Here is a 26,616-nt window from a genome sequence, read left to right as displayed (position 1 = left end):
TCAACTTTTAAAACCTACTCCAGCAGACTTGTGTGATCTTATTACGCTTTTGGGTCTGAACAGGTACGGCTAATTCCAATTCCATGCTACAATGCCTATGGTAATGTGGCGGGCCAGAACAACAAGGCAGCAATTATCTCTGAGACTAAGTGAACATTGATTGGGCACAACATCTGCTTTGTGATGAGCATTTGAGTCACCCAAGGGGAATAAAAGGAAGGAGAAGGAAGACACGGGCTCACCTGAAATGTTCGGAGCCATTCTTGGAGACCCGTGGGTGGCTGGATTGAGGTGATGCGCCGTCTCTGCTGCCCCTGACCATTAGCTGTTCTGATGTGGCCAAATGTGGTGGGTGTGGCAGGACACGGGACAATTCCTGTAGGGCTGCAGTTCATGGGAAAATACAAGTTCATGACACAAAGCGGGCTTTAAAAGGCAAAAGGGCGCAGGTGTTAAAGTGAAAATACCACAAATATTAATGTAGGAACACAAACATTTTCGCTTCAAAAGAGCAATAAGACAAAACTGAGGGTTACAGCTAAAGTATTTCAACCTGTCAACTGAAAGCGTGCTTTCCTATGATCGATTTAATTTAGACAGAAATTCTTCAACTGTAAGATTGTGTGAGAATTTCTTTATAATTTGAAAGTTATCGTGAGACCAAAGGAAGAAACGCGTCTTGTATTTACAGAGAAACCTGTGATACTAAGCTGTTACGCAGTTGAGGCTCTAAAATCCAAATTTAGTGTGCAAGCGTGAACAAAATACAAAAGGTGCATTCACAGAGCCATGTTTTTAAATCTAAATATTTGTACAGCCTCATCACAAGGCACAACTTTAAGAGCATCACTCGCCAAAGTCACAAAAACATTTCTTCCTATACTATACCCAACTATACCCAAGCATAGCACTGGGCCGACATGTGGGCTGTCCTGCCAATTTAAAGCAAACAGCTGTATGTGCGATGCATCACGATGCAACAGCAGCCTTCGAAGCGCTCATAAGTTAAACGAGCACTCCTCAAAAACAATTTAATCAAAAACCGAACATTTGTGGCATCGCGAAGACAGGATTTACTGCGGGACCGCATTAGTTTATGATAGGTATATCAAATAAACTGACATCTAAGTGCATTTCTTTCTGGCTCGGAGGCTTCAAAGTGCGCACGGAGCCGCGGCCCTCGCAATGAAAGGGCAGCGGGAGAAACCATCCGCTGGGCACCGTCAATACTTCGAATTCTGCTCGCTGACAGCAAAATGGGAAGCTGGGGGTCTATTTCATTATTGATTCATTTTTAATGGGAGAGGAAGCTGAGACGGAGCCAGTTACATGGCAGCGTTTACAGTAAAGTGGCTGTGTTCAGTCTGAATTTTAATGTAGACACATGTGAACACACGCATTAAATATTGAAATATGTGCTGGCTGGGTGCTGCAGATGGAAGGGGAGCACGGGTCCGCCTGCACAACTCCTGATAACTTGAAGAAGTGGACGTAAACAGGACACTGCAGGGCGACTGGAAGAAGATGTGGGTTCCCAACAAGACGGAGGTGATTTATACGGTGAATGCAGATTCCTTTACCTTGGATACTCGGGGCCTTTGCAGGGCTTTTTTCCTGTAGGGAAAGATCGGACCTCTGGGCCATGGTCCAACTTCCTCTTCATCTGAAAAGAGGAGGGAAGCAAACGTTAGACACTGTCGCAACAAAAGCGCATCGATGTGAACAGTCCTGATTCGTGCATGGCCTCCTTCGCATCCGTCATTTTAGTCTCAAAAAGCTGAAAGCAGAAAACTGCTTTTGCAGACTTTGTTAACATTATGTCTGAAATGCACGGCATTAAAATACAGACACAGACGTCTCGCAACAGCTTTATGCAAATGACACATTAATCTTTAATGCTTGGGCTGGAGACTCAATTTAGCATGTAGCGTAAGAAAGGGAAGGAATTCCCTATCTGTCGATGCAGCTACCGAGCATCGTGAGACTTGCAGGTGCTTGTTTAACCACGCTGGTCTTCACTGTGACTGTACTCCAGCAGAGCGAACCCGTCGCCCATTCGTATCCGGGGGCAATGAACGCATCCAAAGCTCCACATGCACACGAGTTAAGAGGACGCTCCATTCTTAAAGCGGGAATCCGACTCATGAGCGATACTTTACAGAGCGCGTTGTTTCTGCGTGAGATCACGCCAGCGAATCCCAGTTACCTTCAAACCCAGAGTGCAGACAAAGAAGCCTGTGCAAAGGCCGGCGGGAGCCCATTCTCCTCATCCCGTGCCCGCGACGCTCCCTGTCGCTGTGGAAAAGCTCGCTGCCGCACGTGCAAGTTCTCGGCCCCTCACGAATAAACAAGCCGAGGTCCGAGCTCAACGCTCATTTTAGGTCTCACTCATTTAACAGCTTTTAAGTTAAATCAAGGCCCTGGTCGGCTCAGCCTCATGTGAAGTCTGGGATCCGACGAGGAAGCGCTCCTTCGTTCACGCGGCAGGGATCCTCAGCAGCAGCAGTGTTCTGACCAAACCAACGCACGTCACAGCTCGGGTGAAGCAGGAAATCGGCTCCTCACTCGTTTAGCACATTTATTTTACTTGCGCTTTAACAATTCACACTCCTGCACTTTGACTTCGGGTCGAAACGATTTAGAAACACTCGGCCCACCATTACGTTCCTGCTTGTGCGACTGTACAAAAGCTGCTGTGGAAAACATCTGTGTCCATCTACGCTGTCGTTGTCGTAACCGGTCTTTTTCCTTTAGAAACCAGAGGCTTGGTTTCTGTCCTTGAGGCAAACAATGCACTTAGGAGTTATTGATGTCACTGCTCGGTTTCTCTAAATGCTATGAAAGTCATCTTAGTGCGTTTGACTCCAATCTGTCTGGAGCTACAGTGGCGTGATTACACGTCTCCTCTCAAAATGTGTTTTTTTCCCCTGTTTATCACTATAATTTGGAAAGCGTGTATTTGTCTTCTCTGTTTGCTCAGCCCCAGTTTGAGTTTCGGGAACAGCGTGTGTTCCATCAAAGCGACGAAGACGAATTCTTAATCTAATTTTGACTGTTTTGTGAATGACCAGCAGGACATCAGAGGCTAAAGCATTGTTTCCCCCAGAATTGAAACCTGATAGAGTCAATTCACCACTGGCAACAAATACCTGACTTTATAGGTGTGCGCGTGCTAGCACACCAACCTTCACTGCAGCTTAGCTTCCCTCTGGACATTGGACTGCGATCTGAGCAATGATTTGTGATCTTTCCCTCACAAGTCAGCTCATGTGCGAAGCTGCAGAGCGAGTCAACGGATGAGCCACAAAAGGCTCAATTAACTCACGTTGGAAATATGTAGAAAATGCATTCGAGAGAAGAATTTAGCCCAGCCCCAATATTTTCACAAGCCAGACAGGCAACACGTAGCACAAAGGGCGATACACATAGTTTCATTCTTAAGGAAAATACAGACAGGTTTATTACAGATGCCTAATTGTTAAGATCTGGGCTCTGCACCCGAGTGCCTTGTTCCTGAAGTGGTGATCTCACTGCAATGGCAGTTCAGTAGCCAAGGAGAGCCTGTGTGTGTGTGTGTGTGTGTGTGTGTGTGTGTGTGTGTGTGTGTGTGTGTGTGTGTGTGTGTGTGTGTGTGTGTGTGTGTGTGTGTTTGTGTGTGTGTGTGTGTGCATTTCTAAGTGTGTGTGTATGAGAGAGAGAGAGAAAGAAAGAAAGAAAGGAGCGCTGGCTGATTTTTGAATGGGTGCCTATGTGCAAAGAACCTGCAAGAAAGCCTGAGACCAAATGCGGAAAAGGAATTAAAACAAATAAATTAAAAACAAGTGTGTAAGCAGCTTCTTCAGCGGTGGGAGTCTGGGAAAAGGTAACCAGAGAGCGCAGTGTTTGTAAATCACCACTAATCAGTCCTCCCTCCTTCCTCTTGGCTTCCGCTTCCCTATCTGGCCAAAAGCGCGACAGATGGATACGCAGAGAGTTAATGATATTTTAAAGACGGCGATCTCTCTTACATAATGTGTTCATTTCAACGGAGGCTGCATCCCGCAGCATCAGTCACCAGAAAAACCTTTGCCCGTTTCTCAAACGCTCTTTCAGGCAGACGTGGAACAGTTTCATCATTTCAATCACCACCGCTGGGGCTGCGCAGCACTGGCCATTTTGGAGACCGTGATTAAGTTGCAGGATCGGAAGGATCAATTCCGATTAAAACAGAAAACAGATTCCCAGTGCATCTTGATGATAAATCTAGATTTTCCGCTTCTGCCGGTGCAGGGAGATACTGTAGGATCTGACTTCAAAACCCTGTTATCTTACGACGGGCACATCCACAGAACGGATGAAGAATACAAATGAGCTGTGAGCAGATCCTCTCTGATTAACCATGGCATTTTCACTTAATTATTAGGATTAATTGAGTAAAAGCTCCCACACAGCAGAGTGGGAGCAACACAGCTGCGCGAAAAGGAGAAAAAAATCCCCCACTGCAAGAGATTTGCAGACTCAGATGGTGAACGGTGCACATTAACAAACTTGTCTGCATTACGCATCCCGCATAACGGATTCCCTTTCATATTTTTGTTTGCACTCCGCGTCTGAAGGGAGCATCGCCGCATGGCTGCCGTCCAGCATAACAAACACCCCGCATCCTCACGCAGTCTGACACAGTGACCCATTATCTGCGGCTGGAGCCTAAGGGGAGTGCACCATGTCAGGCAAGAGGCACCAGCAGACTGGGCACACGCGTGCGTGCGTGCGTGCGTCTCACGCGGTCACTTCGCTCGCTGCTGCATAATGTGGAAGCATAATAACCGCCGCAAACGGAGAGCGGGGACGCAGTGGATGCGGGCGGCTCGGTGCGTGAAAGTGCGCCGAAGCATCAAAAGGCTGCGTGGACGAGAACGCCGAACTAACGAGGCGACATCCACATCCACGCGTGATGTATGCGTCGCTACTGGATGATGGCGGAGACGGGCACAGCTGGTGGACAGGTGCACCGAGCGTCGGAGGGGAACGGGCTCGTGCGCTGCCCGCGGACGGGAGAGCGGCGAGCACGTCCGTCCGTCCGTTCGTCCAGGATGAACGAGAGAGTCGACAAGTGCCACGTCCGTTCCCGTTCACTGATGCCCCCGTTATTCCCGCATCGCCGCCGCGGTGTTTATTTACACGGCGCAACTTGGCGGAGGGGGGGGGGGGCAGCGACGCCTAATCCGGTTGTGATATCACGGCGTCTAACGCGTCGCCGAGGCCCCGGCGTCGGAAGCCACGTCTCCGGGGGTCGCGCTCCGCCGCCCGCTCGTCCTCCGCAGTGGCCGCACAATCTGCGCGTCAGGAGACAACGGGGCGCGACGGAGCGAGACGAACCTCCAGCGGGTCCGGCGGTCAACGCGAGCACCAATCCTACTCACTTTGTAGAAAATCATCTTTAAAGTGCCGTAGAACCCCATCCTGGCGGCCCGGTGTGCGCGCTCCTCTTCCCGTTTCAGTCGGTGGAGTCCAAATGTGCGTGCGCGGCGGCGGCGGCGGCGGCGAAGCTCTGACAGCGCGAGGGCAGCGGACTCTCAGGTAGATCCGACGCGGTCGCTGCTGTGAACATGCTCGGGCACGTCCCCGGGCTGGCTGGCGTGCACGCGGCAGATCCCCTGCTTTATCCTTTCTATCACACGCGTATAAAAAACAGGGGAGGAAAAAAGGCAGCGCCGCGTCACGCCGACTCCAAAGAGCCTCGGTAGGTGGCTGAACAATGCGATGCGACGACCAGCCTCGGCGAGCGGGGAGTGAACAGATGCGGGAGGACGCGGGTGACACTCGGCAGAAAGGGGGAGGAGTGCGGTGGGAGCGCGTCAGAGGCGCGCGGCGGCGCGCGCTTCCTCCTCACGGGCTCCTGCGAACGGGATCGGGTTACAGCCTCCCTGGTGGAGACGGAGGGAATGGCGCAGTCCGGCGCCCAGCGCCGCGCAGCGGGGTGCCAGGAGGGGGGCGCGCGCTCGTCCTTCTGCGTTAAAAATAATAAAAATCATAAAAAAGTTGGCGTCTCTAAACCGCTACCGGCCGCACCACAGCTTCGCTCGCGACACGTCGCGCCGTCAGATGAATTGTCTTAATTACACGTGGAGCACGTAATGCGCGGCTGCATCGGCTCCCGGCGGGAAGAGACAGCGGCTCGCGACGCAGCTGCATCACCGAACGCTGAGGCTCCCGCCTCGTCCTTCAGCATTTCTACGTCACATTACTTTTCCAGTACAACGTTAATGTTACTCCAGGCAGTCACACCCTCCGCCACACACACACGCACTGAACTGACTGCAGTGCACCGTCGTGACAGCAAACGGCCCACGCTGTGTATCGATCCCCGTCCGCAGTCAAACCGGCCCATATTTGCACTTCCGCCTGGACCGCAGCGCTGATTGCACCTGTTCCCAGGTCGGATCCACGCCCTCGAAAGTACGTAGACATCCGACGTGGGCGAGGAGTCATAAGTCAAACGGGCCGTGGCGCCGCGTTCCCTTTGTTTAGGCGAAACCAGACGACTGCACCAGAAGCTTTTCGTTTGAACACTGAAACTGACCAGCTGCCGCTTCCAAACGCGCGCTTCGGATTAAACTTTGAACGCGAGGTCCGCCGGCGTCGACAACAGCACTTTGTTTCAGACGCCCAGGTTTGGAACGAGTGGGTCTTTCCACAGTGGGCGTTTAACACTTGACCCAGCGGAGCGTTGGCATTTTGTGGTGGGAACGGCGACACAAAGGGGGGGATCATGAGGAGGGCTCATGTTCACAGGTGAGGGAGCGTTGTGCTCTGGCAGCCTTTCAGGCGCTCCTGGCTCACACCTGTAATTACAGGCGGACATTTTAGGGCTCGTTATTGAAAAGGGAAAAAGCACTCGGCAGGAGAGGGGTCGGCGAAAACCCGCCACCATTTGGGAGATAATAGCCCGGTGTGGAACACGGTAAAGAAACGCACGTGACAATTATTCTGTGAACGCTCGGGCAGTTTGTTGGGTAATTTACCCAAGATTATTGGTATCAAATCTTAAAAAAAGAGTCTGGATGATGTCAACATGCTATAGAACCCATGACCGTGTGAGGGCGGAACCGGTGCAGAGGGATTAGGCCAAGAGTTTAGTTACACCACCGTAATTCTCTCACACACACACACACACACACACACACGCACGGGAGGCCGAGGAACTAAAGCTCCGTGTGCGTAGGCGGCGGTCGCCGGGAGAACGGCCCCGCGGCCGCCCCGACCTTTCCACGGCGCCTTGGAATGCCCGGCATGCCACGGGGTTCGCACTGCGGCCTCTGAATAGGCTGCCGACTCCTTTGTCAGCCCCCTTCTGCCTCTTAGTAAAGCATTAACAGGCCTCTCCTCCTCCTGACCCCCCCTCCATCAACACCAAAACCCGCCCGACCAGACGCACGGCGGCTCCAGAGCAAACTCATCTCCACCCCACTGTCTTTGCTATTCCAGTAGCAGCAAACAAACATTTTTCAGGCGACGGCATCGAGTCCTTCTCTGCTGTATTTGAACAGCACAGGACGCATAAAGATACACTCATTACATGGCTGCACGGTAAATAGCTTATGGGCAAATGTAAATTCTGTCTGTGCGCAAATAGCAACAGTGCCAGGGCTCCAGCTTCCTGACTGCACACCTTGTACAGTATCTGTTTAGAGGCACAGGTGCAAGTATTCACCACTTTATCTGTTCATTTATTGACAGTTAAAAGAGCCAGAGTGATACATAAACCTGTAGAATTTGTTTGGAGTTAAAAGAATATTTTCCTTTTTTTAATATGAAGATTTTCTCGTTTTGTTTTTTTAACTCAAAACTGTTGCTTTGATATTTTAGAATAACCAGCAATCAATAAACAAAATGTATTGGAGCCCTAACTTCTTATCATTGCAAGATTAACGTGCTGTTGAGTGACTAATTGATCCATCTCTTCAGCAGCGGATCAGGTTTTAAATGAATTATGGATCCAACACCTGCCTCGGTCGATTGGAGGCCAGCTATTCCAAATCAGCAGATGCTGGGGTGTGTGTGTGTGTGTGTGTGTGTGTGTGTGTGTGTGTGTGTGTGTGTGTGTGTGTGTGTGTGTGTGTGTGTGTGTGTGTGTGTGTGTGAGAGGGGGGGGGCTACACGAAAAAAGGAGAAGAGCGCTTTCTTGAGCAAATGTTTAATGTGAGGTGGTGAACTTGAAGGAGCACATACTTCTGGGGCAGTGATGCATCACTAAACGGGGCCGCGTCATTGTGCAATTGTCCTGTTTGGAAAAAAAATGAGGAGCAGGGGGTCTCCTCTCAATAGATTTTCCTGAAACGGTGAAGTGTGAGCCTCATTCTGGGGTGGACAGATGCAAAGCATGTGGGGGAGGTTTGATGAAAAAGGAAACCATGGATCATGGCATTCTACAGGGGATAATAATAGCATCATCTGCATGGCATGGAATAGAATTAACATATCCTACAGCCACCCACGCGACCGAAACATTCAAGTTTGAAAGGGTCAGGTCAAAAAACAAATTAAAGCTGGAGTCGGTGGCGTCTCCCTCATGACATCAACTAGGTTCATGGAAAATACATGGAGAACAGGGGTCGATATTTGCAGTTACTGGCAATTATTCAAAAGTTTGACTCAAGCAGATGCAGTATTTTAAAATGTGTACGAGTAGGGATGCCTTGGAAAAGATATCAGTAGCTATTATGCCCCTAAGGCCTAATGATTATGACCAATAAAGAGCCAACACCCCCCATGTGAAAAGCTCAGAATGTGCCGTTTATCACCCAACACAATGCAAATGGGACTTTATTTGACCCGTCACAATCTCAAATACATTCTGAAAGGCTGTCACAATAAGAAGGTAGAGACAGAACGTGGCCCAAGAACAGGAGCGTTAGCATCGTGTCGTCTTCCCCAGTGATGAGTGCTGCTTCACGGTCTGCATGTATTATGATGGCAGAACTCAGAGTATCTGGAAATGACACATATTCACTCTTGCATAAAAGCCGCAGAACAGACTGGACTAAAAAGACGAGGAACATCTACTGGGCTTACGCTGCACGTAGACTCCAGCTCTGCGCCGTCTCCTGTCACCAAACATTACTGGGAACAACAGTCGCACTGTCTCCTTATAAAGTCACGCGTAGAATTAAACCCCTGTGTAAGGCCATAAAACACAAAGAAGCCAATTTTCCCAGGGAAAATAAATCCGCCTGGTTTTCTTCGGAAAGACGTTGTCCCTGAGGTATCAGTGTGCTCACTAAATTGAGGGATGGTACACAGAACTATGAATTTGCCCCATTAAGTGGATACAGAGGTTTTCTTCCAGTTTACATCTGGATGTGCTGCTGTGGTCTTAGGTTCAACACTGTTCATGCGTCAACAGCTGAAACATGAAAAAAGGAAAGCCGACTAGTTTCTCAACACGGAAATCTAACTTTTGTTGCTCTAGAAGAAATGAAGTCCAAGCAATCCATCACTGGATTCAGCCCTAAATCATCATGGCGTCCATTCACAAACATCCGAAGGCAATTGGCAAAATGCCCAAAGCAAAAAAAAAAAAAAAAAAAAAAACGCTCAGTGCCAGTAGTTTGCTGGAAACTTTAGAAAATGTTATTAGAAGTCCCTTCAAGAGCCAGATGTACCTGAAGTCACTTCTGTCTACAGAGAAACTTTGACAGACTATAATATATAAAACAGTTGGTAGTGTAGTAATAGACTAGAATGGCAGTGAGCTAAAGATGTTCTGACATGTTCTCGTTAAAAGCATCTTCGGCTCAGCACATTCTAATATTCTACACTGAAAGTACATACGGAACCTTCTTGTAGGACGAACTTCACCATATAGACATTAACATTTCCCACCATTCCTAATCCCCTTCTCCATGATAGGCCTATCTGGGTTGGTGTTTGGATGCAGCTTGAGCTGTCATATCTCATTCAGAAATGAAAGAGGGGTTATGGAAATGTGTGTGATGAGCCAGGTGAATCTTGGCTGGGCCTAGCATCAACATTTACGCAGAAACGAATAAACCTCTTTAATCATCCAGAATTACCACTCTGCATCCCAGATGAAGCAGACTGAGCCAAATTGTGCCTGCTGGGTGCTGCCTGTCATCTGTCGATCCCTAAATATGCCTGAGAAGGTGGTGGGAAATCTTACAGGGACACTGTGACAGTGTCTTGGTCGCATGCCTTGACCTGAACTCGCTACAGAAACTCAAGCGTCACACCGATTCAGTTTTCTTTTTTCCACCACCCTGTGATACTGATCTCATCTGGAACAGCGTCTACCACATCATGCGTTCTCTCTCCAGCAGAGAAGTAATTTGCATGTTTTCTGTTGCAAACACAAATAAATATGCCTGCGTAACCTCTGAGCTGAGCTTCGATATTAATATGGGTGGCTCACGAGAGGACGCTACAAGACACAATGACGAGGGAAATAAACTGATCAGTCATCCGTCTAATGGATGCATCTCTTAGGTCACTACGTCCTGTTGGTTCATCAAATCATATATATGAATCATATGAGTTTGCCCTTATTTATGGCCAAATATCTACGAAGAATCATACAGATCTCCTGTTAATATGCTGCACATGTACCACGTCCAATTAGCAGTGGCGCATCCTGTAGATCAAGCACTGTTTGAAGGGTGGCTGACTAACTTTGATGAAAACAAGGTGTGCTACATACCAACATCTGTGAAGCTCAAAGAGAAGAGAAGCAGCGTAAAATATACCGGCTCTTCAAAGTTGTGTGTCAGTAGCACTAATGACAATAACGCTGCTTTCCAGGTGAAGCTCCTCTAGCAACAGATGAGTCTGAGTGAACATCACCCTGGAAATTATAATTAACCTTAATGTTCCAACAGACTTCTACACGAGACCAATACAGAACAAAGTGTAGCGCACCAACGTAACAATCGAGTGAACAGATGGACACAGACTCGCACTCGCAAAATAAATGGTGTGATGTTTTTCAACAAGTTGTACAATGAGGAAGTTCAGGACGAAAGCGCTCACAGTGAGCTTTTTGTCTTGTCGACGAGAAACTGGAGCTTTTGTATTTGCCTTTACTGAAGATTAAAGTAGGTGGATGCTGCCGCCGGAGGAGTCTGACTGATGAGGTAATCTGGAAGGAATGCAGGTGGAGCAGTTTGCAAGTGAGAGTTGGAAGAACAACTTCCATTTTGTCAGGCCGCTCCCGAGTCCAGACGTGTCACAAACGGACACAAACGTTTGATAAGAGTGAAGTACGTGACTCACATGATGATACACAATCCAATTTCCAGAAAGCGAAGGGCACATTTGATCTTGTTTAGATGTGTCCACTGGCCGTGCTTTCAAAGGCAGTGCTCTTGTCTAAAGTGACTGTTTAGGATTATAGTTATCTCTGATGGGCCACCAGCAGAGTGGATGATAGCAACTTTTCTAGTGCTCGACATGTCGGCGCACAGTGAGACTCGCATTTTCAAAGAGAGATCAATAGGCTGCTACATGAAAGAACATAACGTTTTCGATTTGGACACTTGTTGGGGAAGATGAATGATGTAATGTAACGGCAATGCAACTTGCATGAGGATTGTGGATTGAATGTCCAGACTTACTCAAAACCAGGGTCAACAACAAACTCCTGCAGTGGGAAGGCGCAAGGGTTTGATGTGCTGCGAAACACATCTGTCCAATGACGACAAATCAAACAAAGGAGTTAAAAGGCTAAATATATAATTGAAGTAAGATCTATAAAAATGAAGATAAAAATCTCAGTAATGAAATAAAAAATACTCAAAAAAAACAACATCTTTCTTTGCGGTTTGTCTGAATTTACCAGTTGTGGCAAGTGTTGGTAAAAGTGGGAAGCAAACACAATGAAAAATGTCTTGGTTCACATTAACAAACTTATTGTCCATTAAAGCACCGTGCACAATAAGATGTTCATAGGTTACACAACCTATGGTTGGAAGTACAATCCAACATGGACTAATGTTCAGCATGATTAATGCACAGCTGTGACGGAGGGTAAATTGTATTTACCGAGTTCATAAGGGAATGGAAGACCTTACAGAGTATATATAGAACAGATACAGTATACGGGAGGAAATGCTGGGAGAAGCATGTCTCCCAAGATTTAAAGGGCTACTGTGAATGACAAGGGGTCAAGTGTCATAAATGTCTCATTTAAAGAAGGGCAGAGGAGCAGTGAACCTTGAACGGCCTGCAAGGATGTTTGCCTCATTCCACACACCAATACTTGTTACTACTGCAGTAGCTGCTGACAGGAGACACATACCCAACATACTTCCTGGGAAGTAGAAATCTGAAGACGCGATGTTTCCCATTTCCTGCTCAAAACGCTTTCGTATGGAACAAAGTCAGAGCCGTCGCCGTCACATTTTTGTCTTCTGAATGTATTTCTCTGTTTTATGTCAGTGGTAGCTTGGTTTAGTTTTGTGGACACAAGCCAACCGTTCCCATTAAGATGTCTGGATCAAAGGATATACTACTAGAATGTACAATGCTGTGCTTTCCAGGCCACTTGCATAAATGCTAATTTAGTTTATTTATTGAGGTTGAACCGTGTATGGTAACAACCAAGATCAACCCTTCCCAATCATGACATGAGCTGGTGCCAGTTTAATCAATCAGAAATTTTAACACGACCTTGCAGATTCAGTATTTTGTTTCCATTTCCAGCTTTTACTGAAAATATACTTTGTTAAAACACTGACATTCCTTACTTTCATCATTTAAGCTGCAAATGCAGTGAATAACTGTTTTGCATATCCTTGCATTCGGCTTTTAGTATGCAACAAAGCTGAAAGTCACGGCGAGGCAAAGGCAGTATAGGTGGTCACCATATGCCGGTCGAATCGTGAAGTGGAAGCGCGTCTGGCTGTGAAGGCTGGCAGCATGAGGCCTCAGAGGAGTTGCATCCCATGCTGGGCAGTGTGAAGACAGACGCAGCACCGAGGAGGAAACCAGCTGCTGCCAACAGGAAATTTTAACGGCTGGATATGAGGTTGCGTGAAGATGGACTCGTGTGACCAGCCTCGTTACCTGAGCCCGCGTGAAGGACACTCCAGAGAAAAACCTGGCTTGGCTTTTTGCTGAAATTATAAACTAGAATGGTTTTTATAAAATCAACTATCTGGGCCAGTGCTGCGCAGCATTTACAAGTTTCATTTGGTGGATTAAACCTCGCTGATAATAATGGTTCTATCTCACTGCCTCAATTCAGGTTTTGCTGCAGTCTCTTCCTCCTCCCTGCCTCCAACTCATACAGCTTCTGACACATACTCCTGGAGTCCTCCTACACACTAGAACGACACAAACACCACTTCACCACTTCCTGGCTTGCAGAAATTGGATAGAAGCAGGAGAGAGTGTGCTGGGTCATTTAGAAAAGCACCTGTAAGAGATTCTGTGTTTGATTATTTGTGTAGCCCTTTATATGATTTTACCCAACGTGTTGCAATGCATGGTCTAGTTTGAAATCTGATGAGAGTCGTGTTCTTTGCCGATTCTATTCGAAAAAGTATTTTTGTTTCATCATATTCTGGAAACTACAAGTGCCTTTAAAAAAAAAAAAACCTTTGAAAAAGCTTCCTCCTCTGTCTTCAAAGCAACAAAGCAGCTGAGTAAAATATTTCAAGTGTTCCTAATTAAAACAGTTTTGGACTCCACGCACCAGTGCCACTGTGGCCATTTTGGTTTGGATTTTCTGACAAATGGATAAAATGTGAACGTGTGCCATTTTCCTTCGCTAATGTGTTCCCGGTAGAGCTAAATAACAAAGCACAATCAACCTTCAGTTTAGGGTCAGGTAGCTGCTATGTCGAGATTAAACTTGCAGATTTCCACCGTGTTGCAGATATTGTATTATTAGTTGAAGCTGTCGGTTGCCATTCCCCAAAACCTGTCATTCATCTTGATGAGCTGTCTCCCTTGAACAACATCGATCCTGTGGGCGAGCTTAGCAGCATCTGTAGCGCTGCTGCAGGCACTGGATGAGGAGACAGCGAGAGGAAAGCAACATGCCTTCCGATTTATATGGTGCACATTCCACTGGAGCGGATCATTAGGCATGCCTGCTGATTTAGTAGCGGTCGTTCAACAGTTCCACATGATAACAAATTTGAGATTTGTTGCTTAGTATGAAGCGTGGCCTAAACCTGCTTCTTTGGCTGTCCCCTTTTTTTTTTTTTTTTTAAATACAAAACCCATCGATGGGCTACTCTATCATTTCCTTTCTTCTATTTTTCCCACAACTTTCCCAAAAGGAACCTGCAAGCCAACTGCCCAGTCAATGAAATGAGCACAAGAGTGGAAAATGGAAGAGAGGTTGCAACAACTTCCCCTAAAATAGATTTCCCCCAGCACACGCTGCCCTGCTCTCGCACTGCAGCAACACGGAAGGCTTTAATGCTTTCAGCTAAGAAACCACAGCGTCTTTGTAAAGACTGTCCAAGTGGTGGAGAGCGCACATGAAAGGAGGCATAATCTCCTGGTGAAAGGTTTATGTGCTTAGACTAGTTCTAGTAACCATGTTAAAACCAATTAGATTTAGAAAAAATGGTCACAATGACATAATTACCCATCCTGTAATGGTCCATGATTTTCGGGCAGGAAACAAGCTGATATTAAATTCTGAGCAGCATCTACGCCGGTGGTGGCTACAGAACCCCCCCCCAAGATTGCCTGTGGAAGTCAGACCTAGATCTGTGTCGCTCAGAGAGAGACACAGATCTGCTGCTCCATCTGATGTTTGCATACCAGCAGGCTTGTTGGTAGGATGAATGCTGGTTTTAGTCTGAAAGGGATCTGTTGAAAAGACAACATCTAATGTGCTTCATGCGCCTAAAAGCTCCCTGCTACTCTTTCTACTCTCCAGCACATGTGGTCTGGCGAACCGCAGGTCTGACAAACCATCATTAAAACAACCACCCATACAGTTTATGTATGGGGGCGGCTCTAACTGCACCAATTCAGCCTTGACCCTATGGATGACCTTTCAAAGGGGAAACCAACAATAGCTGCCATGTGCCCACTGGTTTAATCACTGCAGCCCATCTGCTGCGGCCGACGCCGGTTAGTTGAATGAGCGAGGGATGAGGGAGTACCCAGAGTCCCTCTGAAGCCCATGGGTGTGTGTCTCACTGCATCCTGTGGGACAGCTGTATGTTAATGTGCACAAGAGGCCGGGGACAGCAGCACTCACTGGGTCTGCCAGGCAGACACAGAACAAGGACCCCCTTCTCAGTGGGCAGCCAAAGGCATGAACTTGGCAGATTAGACATTCAGGAAACAAATAAGGCTCCAGCGCAAACGGGCATCCCACATCAACAACAGCAGCAGCAGCCGAATATGCAGTGAAAAATGGGCAGGCTGCAGAGAAACCCCAGACGAAGCTCCAGGAAAAAGTCTGTTTTCAGGGATGAGAATCATGAACCTCAATTATTTTTGTCTTTGCAAAAATACACCGCTTCCCTTATGAAGAATCGTGTAACCTTTAGTGCATTCAATAATTAGTGCTATTTTCTCCCTCCATCTCCAAGAAAAGTCGACCGTCGGTCAGTGACAGCTGACGATATTTCTGGTTGTGCCAGAACAGCAAATTGATGATATGGGGGGGGGGGGGGGGGGGGGGGGGGGGCAGGTTACAGAATCCTGACGCGATGATGACGAAAGACAGACATGGGTGTGGGCAGCAGTGGAGGATCCCAGCGCTAGCCCACCCTCTAGCTGTAAACTGTTGCCTAGCAACAGGATTCACTCTCGCTGGCCTCCAGGCTGCAGTGTGCTGCCTCTGGCCTCATCTAGGGATAAGACTTGCTATTAGAGTCAATTGTGACAATGGATGCAGGGCTCGGCGTTCCGTAATGAAATCTGCAGGGGTTATTGATGAAGGCAAAACTAATTACAGCATCATCTAAAATTCTAGATGTGTGCATTTCAACATTTTTCACTTTCCTTGACGCACCAACAGGTTGGAAAGATTTATAATTGAAAGGGAAACAGCCCAACCTCAAGAATTTCTCTTTGTCCCTCCTGTACTGGCCGTGCCATCTGTCTCTGATGCACTCAGTGACGACGAGGCTTAATTGTTATGCAGGGGAGATGTGCTTACAACAAATGGATCGTTACCAAGCATACAGCCAGTCTCTGAAAGTGCCAAATCATCTGTGGGGTTTTTTTCTATAGCGCCGAGACGTAAACCATGGACCATGAACTGCTGAATGACAAAACAGTCACTGGAAGGTACCAGACAAGAGGCAACGGGTGAAGAGTACCAGTAAAAGTATATCATTAGCCTGATCAAGGCTTATCCATTTGTAACAACTCCATTATTAATAAAAAGCTCAACATAATGAACACTCATGTTCAGGCCATCTTCCTCCCACATGAATGCAGCAGAACACTGAACAATGTTCAGCTTTTTTTTTTTGAGTCACTTTTTTCCCATAAGCGACTGCATTCTTCTCAGAAGTGAAGAATCATTCATTATGAGTGAGTGACACACTGTAAACAGTAAGCCTAATTTGTTTTATGTAACAGACGTCACAGACATCAGCACTCTCAATTAACACCAAGCTGCTCTCTAAATGCCAACTGTCTTTTAAAATGAGTTTTTTATGCATTACCATGTGGTTATGGTCACATTTGCTTCCTCTTCCAGGATAAAAATCAATCAATGGATGAAAAAGGTTCTAAAGATATGCATGGACTTTCCATATTAAATAAATATATTGTAAATATGAGCGACAGGTTGCAAAATCTGGTTTTGTGTTTACTGTTTTTAAAGCTCCATTAACAAAATGCAATACAATATACAACAATATTGGTGCCAAAGTAAAAACACAAACATGCATTCTCAACAAGTAGTGTAAATCATGAAAAATAAATACATTTCCAGCCGTCTCTGCAGAAGTAAAAAGGAGGTCAGTGCTAAGCCTGCAAATGCTGCTCCTCTTCATAGTGATGAGGAGAACAAAGTGAAGCAGGTAGCTGGCGCTCACTGTCAGGTGCATCTGCAGCTGGATGGCACCGCAGCGCAACCCGGCCACAAGGCTTTCTGGAGCCCCACGGGGCTGTCTCTCCCACGCTCATCAAAAATTAAAGAGGCCAGTTGGACCCTATCAGCACTTTCTCTTATCCACTGTAGCATGCTGATGTTGTAAGGAGGTGTAAGGGAGGCCCTGAGAAGATCTGGGGAGATGAAGCATGAAGTGCATGTGTGGGAACTGCAAGCCTGAAGCAACTTCACTACATTCTGGGTAACTGCATCGTCTCAGATGGAAGAAGTTAAATGTAACATATGAGACTTTCATGATGGATTTGTGGCTGAAAACATGTAAAAGCTCACATTTCAGGCTGTATTAGCCTTTGCTGCTTATTTGTGGTTATGAAATGCGTCGTGTACTGTCAGTTGTACTATGTCAGATTTATGACAGGATTCATTCACAACTGTGACACAGACACCGGTGTCGTGACACTCGGAATGAAATGAAATGTCTAAAAACGAGGATGATGGAACAGATGCGTTGTAGACGCGTCTGAAAACCACTAAAAATAATTATAATTAGTAAACGCATCTAGGTCTAAATTCAAAGACGAACATCAGTACATTCTATATAAATGTTCACAGGCTGCAATTTCATTGCGGCACACTGCATTATGCTGAGTCCTGTGGGAAATGTCTGTGACGAATAACTCAGCAGTAGGCTTAGATTCAATGAACTCAAACTTCGTTAAAAATATTAGTTGTTTTCCTCCACTAACGTTAAACAAGTGGGAGGGGATGCAAACGGAGTAATGAGGCTGTGCTAATTACATCAGGGCTCTAAATGAAGGGACTCGGATGCTGCCGCCCGGTTGGGAGACATAGCTGGAAGATCTAATGTATCCATAAGACCCTGTTCATTGTCATCCATCATGGCAACGCTGCCGACTACTGACACACTGCAGCCAGGATGAAAAACACAGCTCAGATGATCCAGCTGCGTGCGAGTATTTATGTGAGGAGCCTGCCATTGATTTTCCATTTTGTATTAGTAAATTAATCCTTCCAACGTGGCCCCGTATTCTCATCAGAGAGGAGGATATTGATTGCTTTGTTATATTGCCTTAAGGAGGCCATGAATTGCTAATCAAAATCCGCACTGTAGGGACCAGCGCGAGGGTACACATTCAATTCCTGGCCATGCAAAACAAACAGGGTTGAACTGTTGGGGGACTGGGAGAAAATGCAGTCGAGTCACAGGTTGTGACCCTGTGTAATTTGGTTTTACTAATTTGAAAAGCCAGGGACAAGGACAAAGACATAATGTGAACTTTGAGAGACAAAACTTTCTAAAGTCATGAAACATAAACTTGTTTCTGGAAATAAAGGAAAGCAACTCAATTCTGTCATCTATAACAAATTAATAATTACTTGGGATCCATGTTTGAGAATGTGCTCTCAATTCCAGACGTCAACATCAAGATAAACATCTTTCTGTCAAGAGTTTGTTCAATTAATACAGGTAGGTAAATTGTCTACATACACTACTTGAAGTAATTAAAAAATTCCTAGTGGCCCTGGTCTAGTTGGGCACTTAATGCCACCCTCATGTCTAATGTCTGAGTACCCAGAGATACTGATTAACACTCCAGAGAACACTGGAGGGTTTCAAGTACCGCTTTTACAAACACCGCTTCCAACTTGTACTACTCCAATATCACCCTCAGCCGCAAAATAATTTGCTCCACGTCGAGATAAAGTGTGTATACTCTGACACATGCTCTCAGGCAGTTGGCTGAATATAAGAATCAATGAAGAGCTGAAATGAGATTCTTGCTCTTTCTACCTGGACAATGCTTTTATTAAATGAGAACTCAAAGCCGTGCTCTGCAACACTCAGATTAGGCCTCTGCATACGCTGATGAATACTATCAAAGTGAGTAACAGTTGACCTTTGCCTTCCTGTAGACACCTATGAATAAGGAGATTAACAGGCACATGGCAGGTTTATGTTTTTCTAGTGTCATGACCTTGACATGAATGCAAATCTGCTGCCTGGCAACTTGTTTCATTCCTTGGATGATTTTAGGCAACACTGAAAAATGTCATGGACTTGTTTAAAAAAATATGTAGAATTTGGTTTAAAACCAACAAGAAGTAAGAAACAGGACTAAGTAGCTAAACAATGTGCTACAATATTTGCTACCTAAACCACATTACGGTAGTTTCAGATTTAGTCATTACCAATATAAGAATATTCGTGGAATAAATTCTCCCCTTTTTTGTTGTGCTAATAAACCCAAATATAAAGGCTGAAATAACACTGGGCAGTTAAATTGTCATTATCTCAAGACAAATTAGTCACGGTCTGCCTGTCTTTTCAGTCAAGCACTAACTAATTATATTTCCTTATAAGCAGAAAATAAGCACATTAGTTTATAATAGACAACTGTTGGCTTTGCAAAACATCATTATGGTCCGAGTTCTTCAAAGCCTCTTGATTTAATACAACCACTGTAAGAAAGTAGAAACCAAGCCCCGGTTTTGAGGCAGCACAAATGCCACTAGAAGCTCTGAGGAATTACCCGCTGTGGACTACGGTGGGTGCGTGACTCACCGAGGGCCGTTGTGTGGCTGCGTTTGTGACCCGGCTATGCCACGGATGAGTCAGGGTGCACTGAGGCTGCGCCGGGTCCTCAACCATCAAGTGGCACCTTTATATGCCGTGTCTATCACCTCAAGGCTCGTGACAAAAGAAATTTACTACCAGATCTCAGGGCAGCACTTCATCCATCAAACACATTACGCCACTGCAGGTACACTACGATCGCATATGCCTGTAACTGCACCTCCTGCCCCGCTAGTTTGGTTCAATATCAACAGGATTTAATAGTGTTGCCTTATTTTTTTTTTGACCAGTCTCTTAATAACACAAAAAATGGTATATTCTGAAACAGGTGTAAAAGTTTGTCAGTTTGTTTCTTAAAGCAGAACTTGAACAAAAGCTTTTGCATTTTAAGCACTATTCATCTTGGGAATTGTTTCCCAAGGATTTCTTTTATACAATTATTGCTGCATTAAAGCTGCAGAGACGTGCAGCGTTGTAAGAGCTTCTTCAGACTCTTAATGCAGTATTGAGTGCCACACTCATAGTCGTCATAACAACCTGAACATTTATTGAAGCTCTTAGCCGGGAGTGTCTGCATGTGGAAAACGAGGGAACAGGCAGAGCTGGTGCTTGAGAGACACGTGTGTCTGCGGGACCCGTGGACTGAGTATAAATACCAGGTCGTGCGAAATGTGGGGGGTGGGGAAAAGTGGGAGTTGTGCAGTGTTAGGACACAAAAACGGGTAATTTGGGAGGTGAGGCCGTGTTTGCACAATCAAAGCACAATTGTAGAAACTCAAAAGCTCATGAATGAAGATATGACAAACTGTGAGGCCTTGAAAATATCCAATACCTAATTACTGTGAAAAACCAAATGCAACAAATTATATAAGTAGTGTAGCTAATATTTATATAGCTGTAATGAACAGACCCCCATCGGGAGGACCTGGGGGATACTGAGCTCCCTGGATCTCTTTCAGCATTGAATTTTTAGTTTGTGCTGCCCCCTAGAGGTAACAACACTGCATCTTTAGCTTTTGCAGACTAACGGATTCGTTTGTGTTTAGTTCAGACATGAAATGATGGCACCCAAGAAGTATGTAGAGGCAAAATAACAATAACATGAAGTTAAACAATGTCTTTCTACCTGTGTTCCCAGATTGGTCCATAGCAGGGGAGCACGCACACACACAGACACACACACACACACAGACACACACACGCACACACACACGAGAGAAAACAACATTAGTCAAAGGCCGTTGGTGGAGGAGTGTGTACACTTGTAAGTAACAAAGAATGATGAAGCATATTTCGTTGGTTCATAGAAATCTCTCAGTTTCTTCACTAACAACTGCACAGAAGCGCTTCAGCAACAGTCAACACAAAGCCTGAAAGGGAAAAAAGCACGATTTGTGCTCAGTTTAAGAGCACAAAGGCAGAGCAGAGAGAACTGTAACTGTCTTTACTGTAAAACAGAGTCTTTTCTGCGTTTCTCTATTTCATGAACAGTATTAAAACAATAACGTCAATTCAAACCATTGGATAAGAGCTGAAATCCACTGCCTTTATAAATATATGCCATTCAATTATTATATTTGATAGATACAGTATCAATAAATTTGTCTTACAACACACTTACTGCACAGTATTTCAGATTGTGCATCACTAAGACTTTGCGAAGAGGTTACAAAATTCTGCATGTCCGCAATGAAGGAATGCTCAGCCACAGGGAATCATCTGAGCATAGATTCAATGTATTAATTTAATCTGGACAATAAGCAGCTCATCCAGTGTGAAAGGGGAGGGTGCCGATTCTGCTGCTCAGCGATAAGACTAGGATCCATTCTCACTACAGAGGAAAAGAACAGAAGGTGTGAATGAGACATAAAAAAAAAGAAGTGCAGTTAAAAAAAAAAAAAACGCTGAGAGAATACGAAGCTGATGTAAGTCGGACAGAGCAGCGGCTGACGCCTCATGAACAGCGATTCAATGCTGTGCCAGGCTCACAGCAATCATCGCTCCTACGCCTACTGAGGGCACCTGAAAGGGAGCCATCGTCTTCACCTCGCGGTTTTGTTAACAAACTCAGAAAAAGTGGATTCAAGGGAGGATTTTTGTATTATTCCGATCTTTCATTGACGAAGGCCGATTTCAAGTTCCCACCATGTTTGTCCTGTTTTGAATACCAGCAATCAGTCAAGTTGTGATGTTTTTAATACCAGCATTGATTAAACAAGCTTACTACGATTTAAAACAGTGTGACAGGGAACCGCTTAGTCTGCAAGACACCAAACACAATGTTGATTGACTAAAGTTCCAGGTAACTGATGGAGAAGTTTTGTTTTATAATTAACTAAATGAATCTTAATATAGTAGTAGGGTTATATAGCTTTCATTATTATGTTATCCATTCCGGTTATGAATACTAATTTATGTTTTTCATCCGAGGACTCCATTATAAACAACACGTTATTCAGAGTAAATAAAGCTGCATCGATGCTACAATAGCCCAGTATAGAGAGCGCTGAAGGAGGTGACTTAATAGTCTGAGAAATAACATTTGCATTTGTAGGAGCCCTTTTACTTTGAATGCATCCACCTCCTCACTGCAGCAACAGACCCATGTCCAAAACAATAAAATACAAAAGTCGGGACAGCACAGGAGGAGACGTTTAAATCTCCACCGTGGACCTTTGTGTCTTTGTGGGCTGACATGAAAATACTATTTAAGACTGTGGACGTTATGTATTTGGGCTCCAGACAGACGGTAGTATTGTGTAGATGAAGGTCCCTCACTCATCTTCGTCTGCACTGTTACTGCCACGCCGTCCAGAAATACATGCAACAGGTCAAAGAATATGTGCAAGCATATATTCCCTACCCTGTATAACATCAGCAGTGTTAATACTATTGTTTACATAGCGAAGGTTGGGACCCAAGATCAAATGCCTGCCGCTGCAATAACTTTCCAGGGCTGTAAAACCCTGCCTGAGAATAATAAACCACAGCGCAGCGTTGCATGATGTGATAAGCCTTCCAACTTATGGATGCAGTCCTCAAACTAAACCTCCTGGATCGTATTTCATTTTCTCAGCGGTACCTGTAGCAACACATCCCCTTGAGGTTTTTTCAACAGAGTGCTATTTCTGGTGTGAACACGGCCTCTAGGTGCAGTACGATACAACGACGCCAAGGTCGTTTATGAATTCAGCCAATTATAAATATGGATGTCACGGCCTAAACCTGGCACTCATCCATCATCTCCCATCTGCACATGCTGCTAATCAATGTCACAAGATGAATCGGCTCATTCGCTCTAAACGAGTGAATCAACGCTTTGTCCGGTGACAGTTGGAATTACTGTACGTCACTTTGTTCCTCAGTTGCATGTTTAGAGGGTTTAACCTTACACACAGTATAAGGTTTGACCAACCATCTGAAGGCTAAATCATGAAAAAACATATTACGAAGGTCTGAAGGAACCATGACAGCAGACATCTCATCAATGATCAGCTTTTTCTGCCTTATTTCTCAGCTCACTGTAAAAACATTTAGCTTTGTGCTGTCGCTCTAACAGACGCCAACAGTCTTCGCACCAGCAGGCAGCTTTGTATTATAAGTGAGATTTTGACTTGTTTCTATAGGTTCGTTAGAGGCCTCACATTATTCAGACCGTCTGACGTTCTGGTTGGAGAGAATGTATTTAAAGTTCTGAACGCACAATCACCTGCTGATCTGGACTCCCCTGAAACTTCACCCTCCTCTTGGTGAAGTAATGAAGAGGTACTTGATACTTCAAGTACTGCATGTGACTGCGGAGGGAAGGCGGGTCAAGGTTTCGGTCTTTACAAACCGCTACGACAAAGAGCTCAGATGTGTGAAAGTCGTCGAAACAGGAGAAACTGACAGATCTACTTGAGTCACTCATTAAAATTTGTCCTAAAAGGCAAAATAAATGTAACCATGAACCATTTTAACTCCTCTGATATTAAAAACCTAATGTTTACGTTGTAAACTGCTGCCTGACTATGCAGATGCCATTTTAATTGCAGTTCTTGGTGCACATAACTCAAGTGAGCGAGAGCCCATCGCAGACGCTGCACATTTCTGCTGGACTGACGACGGTCCAGGCTGTCGGACTGCAGAGGGCGTCCACTCACAGACACACACACACACAGACACACACACACACACACCAGAGTAGCACATCAAGAGCAGGGGGACCACACACTGCGACTCAGACAGCGGGGTTCACGCGCAGATTAGCCCAACTATGCGCACAGCCGCATCGGTTACAGCCCGTCTGTTAGCCTTTCACAGGCCGTCTTCACCGGGGCCGGATTACAGCGGGCGGGTCACTGTGAGACGCAAAAGGCCCGGGCTGTTGAAGGTCAGCGCTGACAACGGCTGATCCGCACACAGAGGAAAGCGACAGAACGCGGTGATTCACCGACTCGTGCTTACAGCTGGAGGAGCCCTGAGTGATGCTGCCAAAAACAATTACCGTCGCTAAGGTTACAGCTGATCAGGGCTGCTCACTTTAGCTGGGACGAAGGCACAAAAGGTGAGAAGCTTTCGTTCAGATAACACTGAATCACCAAATCAAAAAGTTTATCAATAATCCATAAGATTTCAAGAGTTTAAATATTGGGATACAAAAAAGTTTAAGTTAAAGAGTTTGACCCAAAACTTCAACTACACAGGTTTGGCTTCAAAATAATTAAACAGTATCCTGGTACTTTGGAATGTTACTACATACAGACTCACAATTCATGGCAGAACCTTTATTTAACACAGCAGTGTTACCTTGGATCACATTTTGTGACCTGCTGATCTGGGATCTGGGAATAGAGGCTCCTTTAAGCAAGTTGCATTTTATTAAATGCAACTTCAGCCTTCCTAAAATTCACTGAGAACTTTTTGACCATTGATGAAAAGAAAGGATTTCCAGGCTTCCCATGGGTCTGCCTAAATCAGGGGACAACATTTTCCTCAATTACAGAGTCACTTTCTAGGATAATGAAAAGGTAAAAAGCTCAGAAAGTCATAATGGAGTTGGCAGTTTGGAGTCTCCTTAAACACAAAGCAATGTACTTCACATTGTATTTCAAATATGTCAGAGCAGCTCAGTGTGGACAGCAATGCAGAGGTTTTTTTTTAGTTTTTTTTTACTAACTGGTTGATAAATCTAACAAAAATGCTCAGCGGCCTCGCACAACACACGTACCTCCTGCCTGTGAACTTTAAGGCTTGAAGGAGGTGCAAGCTGCAACCGACGTGTGGCAGATATTTTCTTTACCACATTACTGATGGAAGGCTGTTGCCTCTCACTGCCCCCATCTAACAGCGTGGGAAATGTCAGTGCAGCCCTGTGGCAGGTGGGAGCACTTCCAGTATGCTCTGTATGTAAAGCACCGCAAAAGTATAACACTCTACACCACCTGCTAAAACGCAAGTGGTATTTAGACCAGACGTAGGTTCACTGCCAAGAATCAAACAGCCCAGGCGTCAGTGATGAAAGGTATAGGAATGCAATATATTATAAAGGGTTTTGTAGACACATTGAGTTTCTATATATCAGATCAAGTGGGCTGAAGTCAAGCTGAACAAAACTGCCCTGATATCTTTGTTGCCACGTTGTCGGCCTTGAAATCAGGCGTAAACTGAACTGTTTGGCCGATACCGGTGCTGTGCAGCTAGCAGACTGGATCCATGTGCACCCAGGAATGGGACTGCCTCTCAGAATAGCCAATGGCAGATGCCTTCTTCCCTCAGTGTTATTTGGAGACCAAGGGCACTGGAATCCAACCTCCTGTGGTGTCCCCGCGGTGTGGTCCTCACTTCAGGACAGAGTGACGGGTTTGAAAGTTGGGAGGTGAAAATCAGCTGTCTTCAAAAGTACTGACTCATGAAGGCAGAATGAGCTTGATACAAAGGGCCAAAAATAACAAGTGTCAACAGATGACTGGAGAAATACGGGTTTTGAAAAATGCCAATCTAATTGAAAACATGAATGTAAAAGACCAACAAAATATTAACTAAACCATTTATTACGGCCTCTCAAACATGACCTATCAGCTGCACAAATCAAATGCTGGTGTTTTATGGGAATTCTGCTGCAAACTCTGAAACTTCTCACATTTAAAAGTTAAAACTGTTCAAAAGGAAAACCAGACTACGAAGAGGATCTCCCTTCAGCTTCACTCCAGCATTACAATGTATTGCATCAGCGGTGGAAGGGGGGGAAAAAATTAAAGGACATAAACTTCAAAAGATTAATTAGTTTCCCATCCTGTCAAACATCATATTCTGCAGTCGGCTATCTAGAACCAGGAGAAAATGGTTAAAAGGTCTGTGATGATGCTTGTGAAGCAGCATAATGCTGTCAAGGGAGCGCCACTTTTATCTCAACAGTTATCTGCAGAGTCCTCGGCAGCTCACTTATCTTCCTTCCAGACACTGACTCACTGTAGATATCAGGTATGAGCAGCAAAATCTGGGTGGCAAATATATGAAGTAATTAGATTTACTGTACATATACTGAAGATGGAGGACATTAAATTAGGTTACTTAAATTTAATAGTGCACATTAAAGAGAACATTAAAATCTGCATTACTGATGTTGGAAGGAGACTTGAAGCACAGATCTAGTTTTTTGTAGTGGTTAGTGTCTCTGATGACACTGTTCTTCATTATAAGCAGTTCATAAAAGCTTTTCATCTGCTTAAATTGAACTTTGTCAAATAACTTCAGGCTATTCAGTGCACTTATGTTCTGTCTCCTGCAACACTGTTCGTTATACGTCTTCTTTTCTGTATGAGAACCAACAGGGGAAGGAGGAGTACTGATTCTGCTGCTAAAACGAAGTGGCCGAGGTGAAACCGAAGTTCTAATAAAGAAGTAACACTCGAGGAAGGTAACGCTTGAGCCATGTTCCCATCCTCTGACCTCCAGGGTTGAAGGATCCGGTGTGGTATCGTGTCACTCTGGCTGTCACATACCG

At 45.4% G+C, this 26,616-nt stretch overlaps 1 protein-coding gene across 7 annotated transcripts in view; it reads right to left on the bottom strand.

Moving 5' to 3' along the window:
• fbxw7 (F-box and WD repeat domain containing 7) overlaps positions 1–26,616 on the bottom strand; it is a 74,130-nt gene that overhangs the window by 14,330 nt on the left and 33,184 nt on the right. For 6 of the 7 annotated variants that reach the window (XM_055507665.1, XM_055507669.1, XM_041068261.2 and 3 more), the window contains 2 exons: positions 1,581–1,663; positions 243–384 (listed from right to left, as the gene is read on the bottom strand). In XM_055507665.1, coding sequence (XP_055363640.1) covers positions 243–384; positions 1,581–1,663 — 225 coding nt within the window. Of the gene's footprint in view, positions 1–242; positions 385–1,580; positions 1,664–5,402; positions 5,816–26,616 lie in introns of those variants that run through there. The other variant, XM_041068286.2, reaches the window with a different exon arrangement.

The sequence above is a fragment of the Betta splendens genome, chromosome 1 (assembly GCF_900634795.4).
Source record: "Betta splendens chromosome 1, fBetSpl5.4, whole genome shotgun sequence".
NCBI lineage: Eukaryota > Metazoa > Chordata > Actinopteri > Anabantiformes > Osphronemidae > Betta > Betta splendens.
Note: the sequence above shows the minus strand (reverse complement) of the source record. Positions and strands in the feature narration are given on the sequence as shown.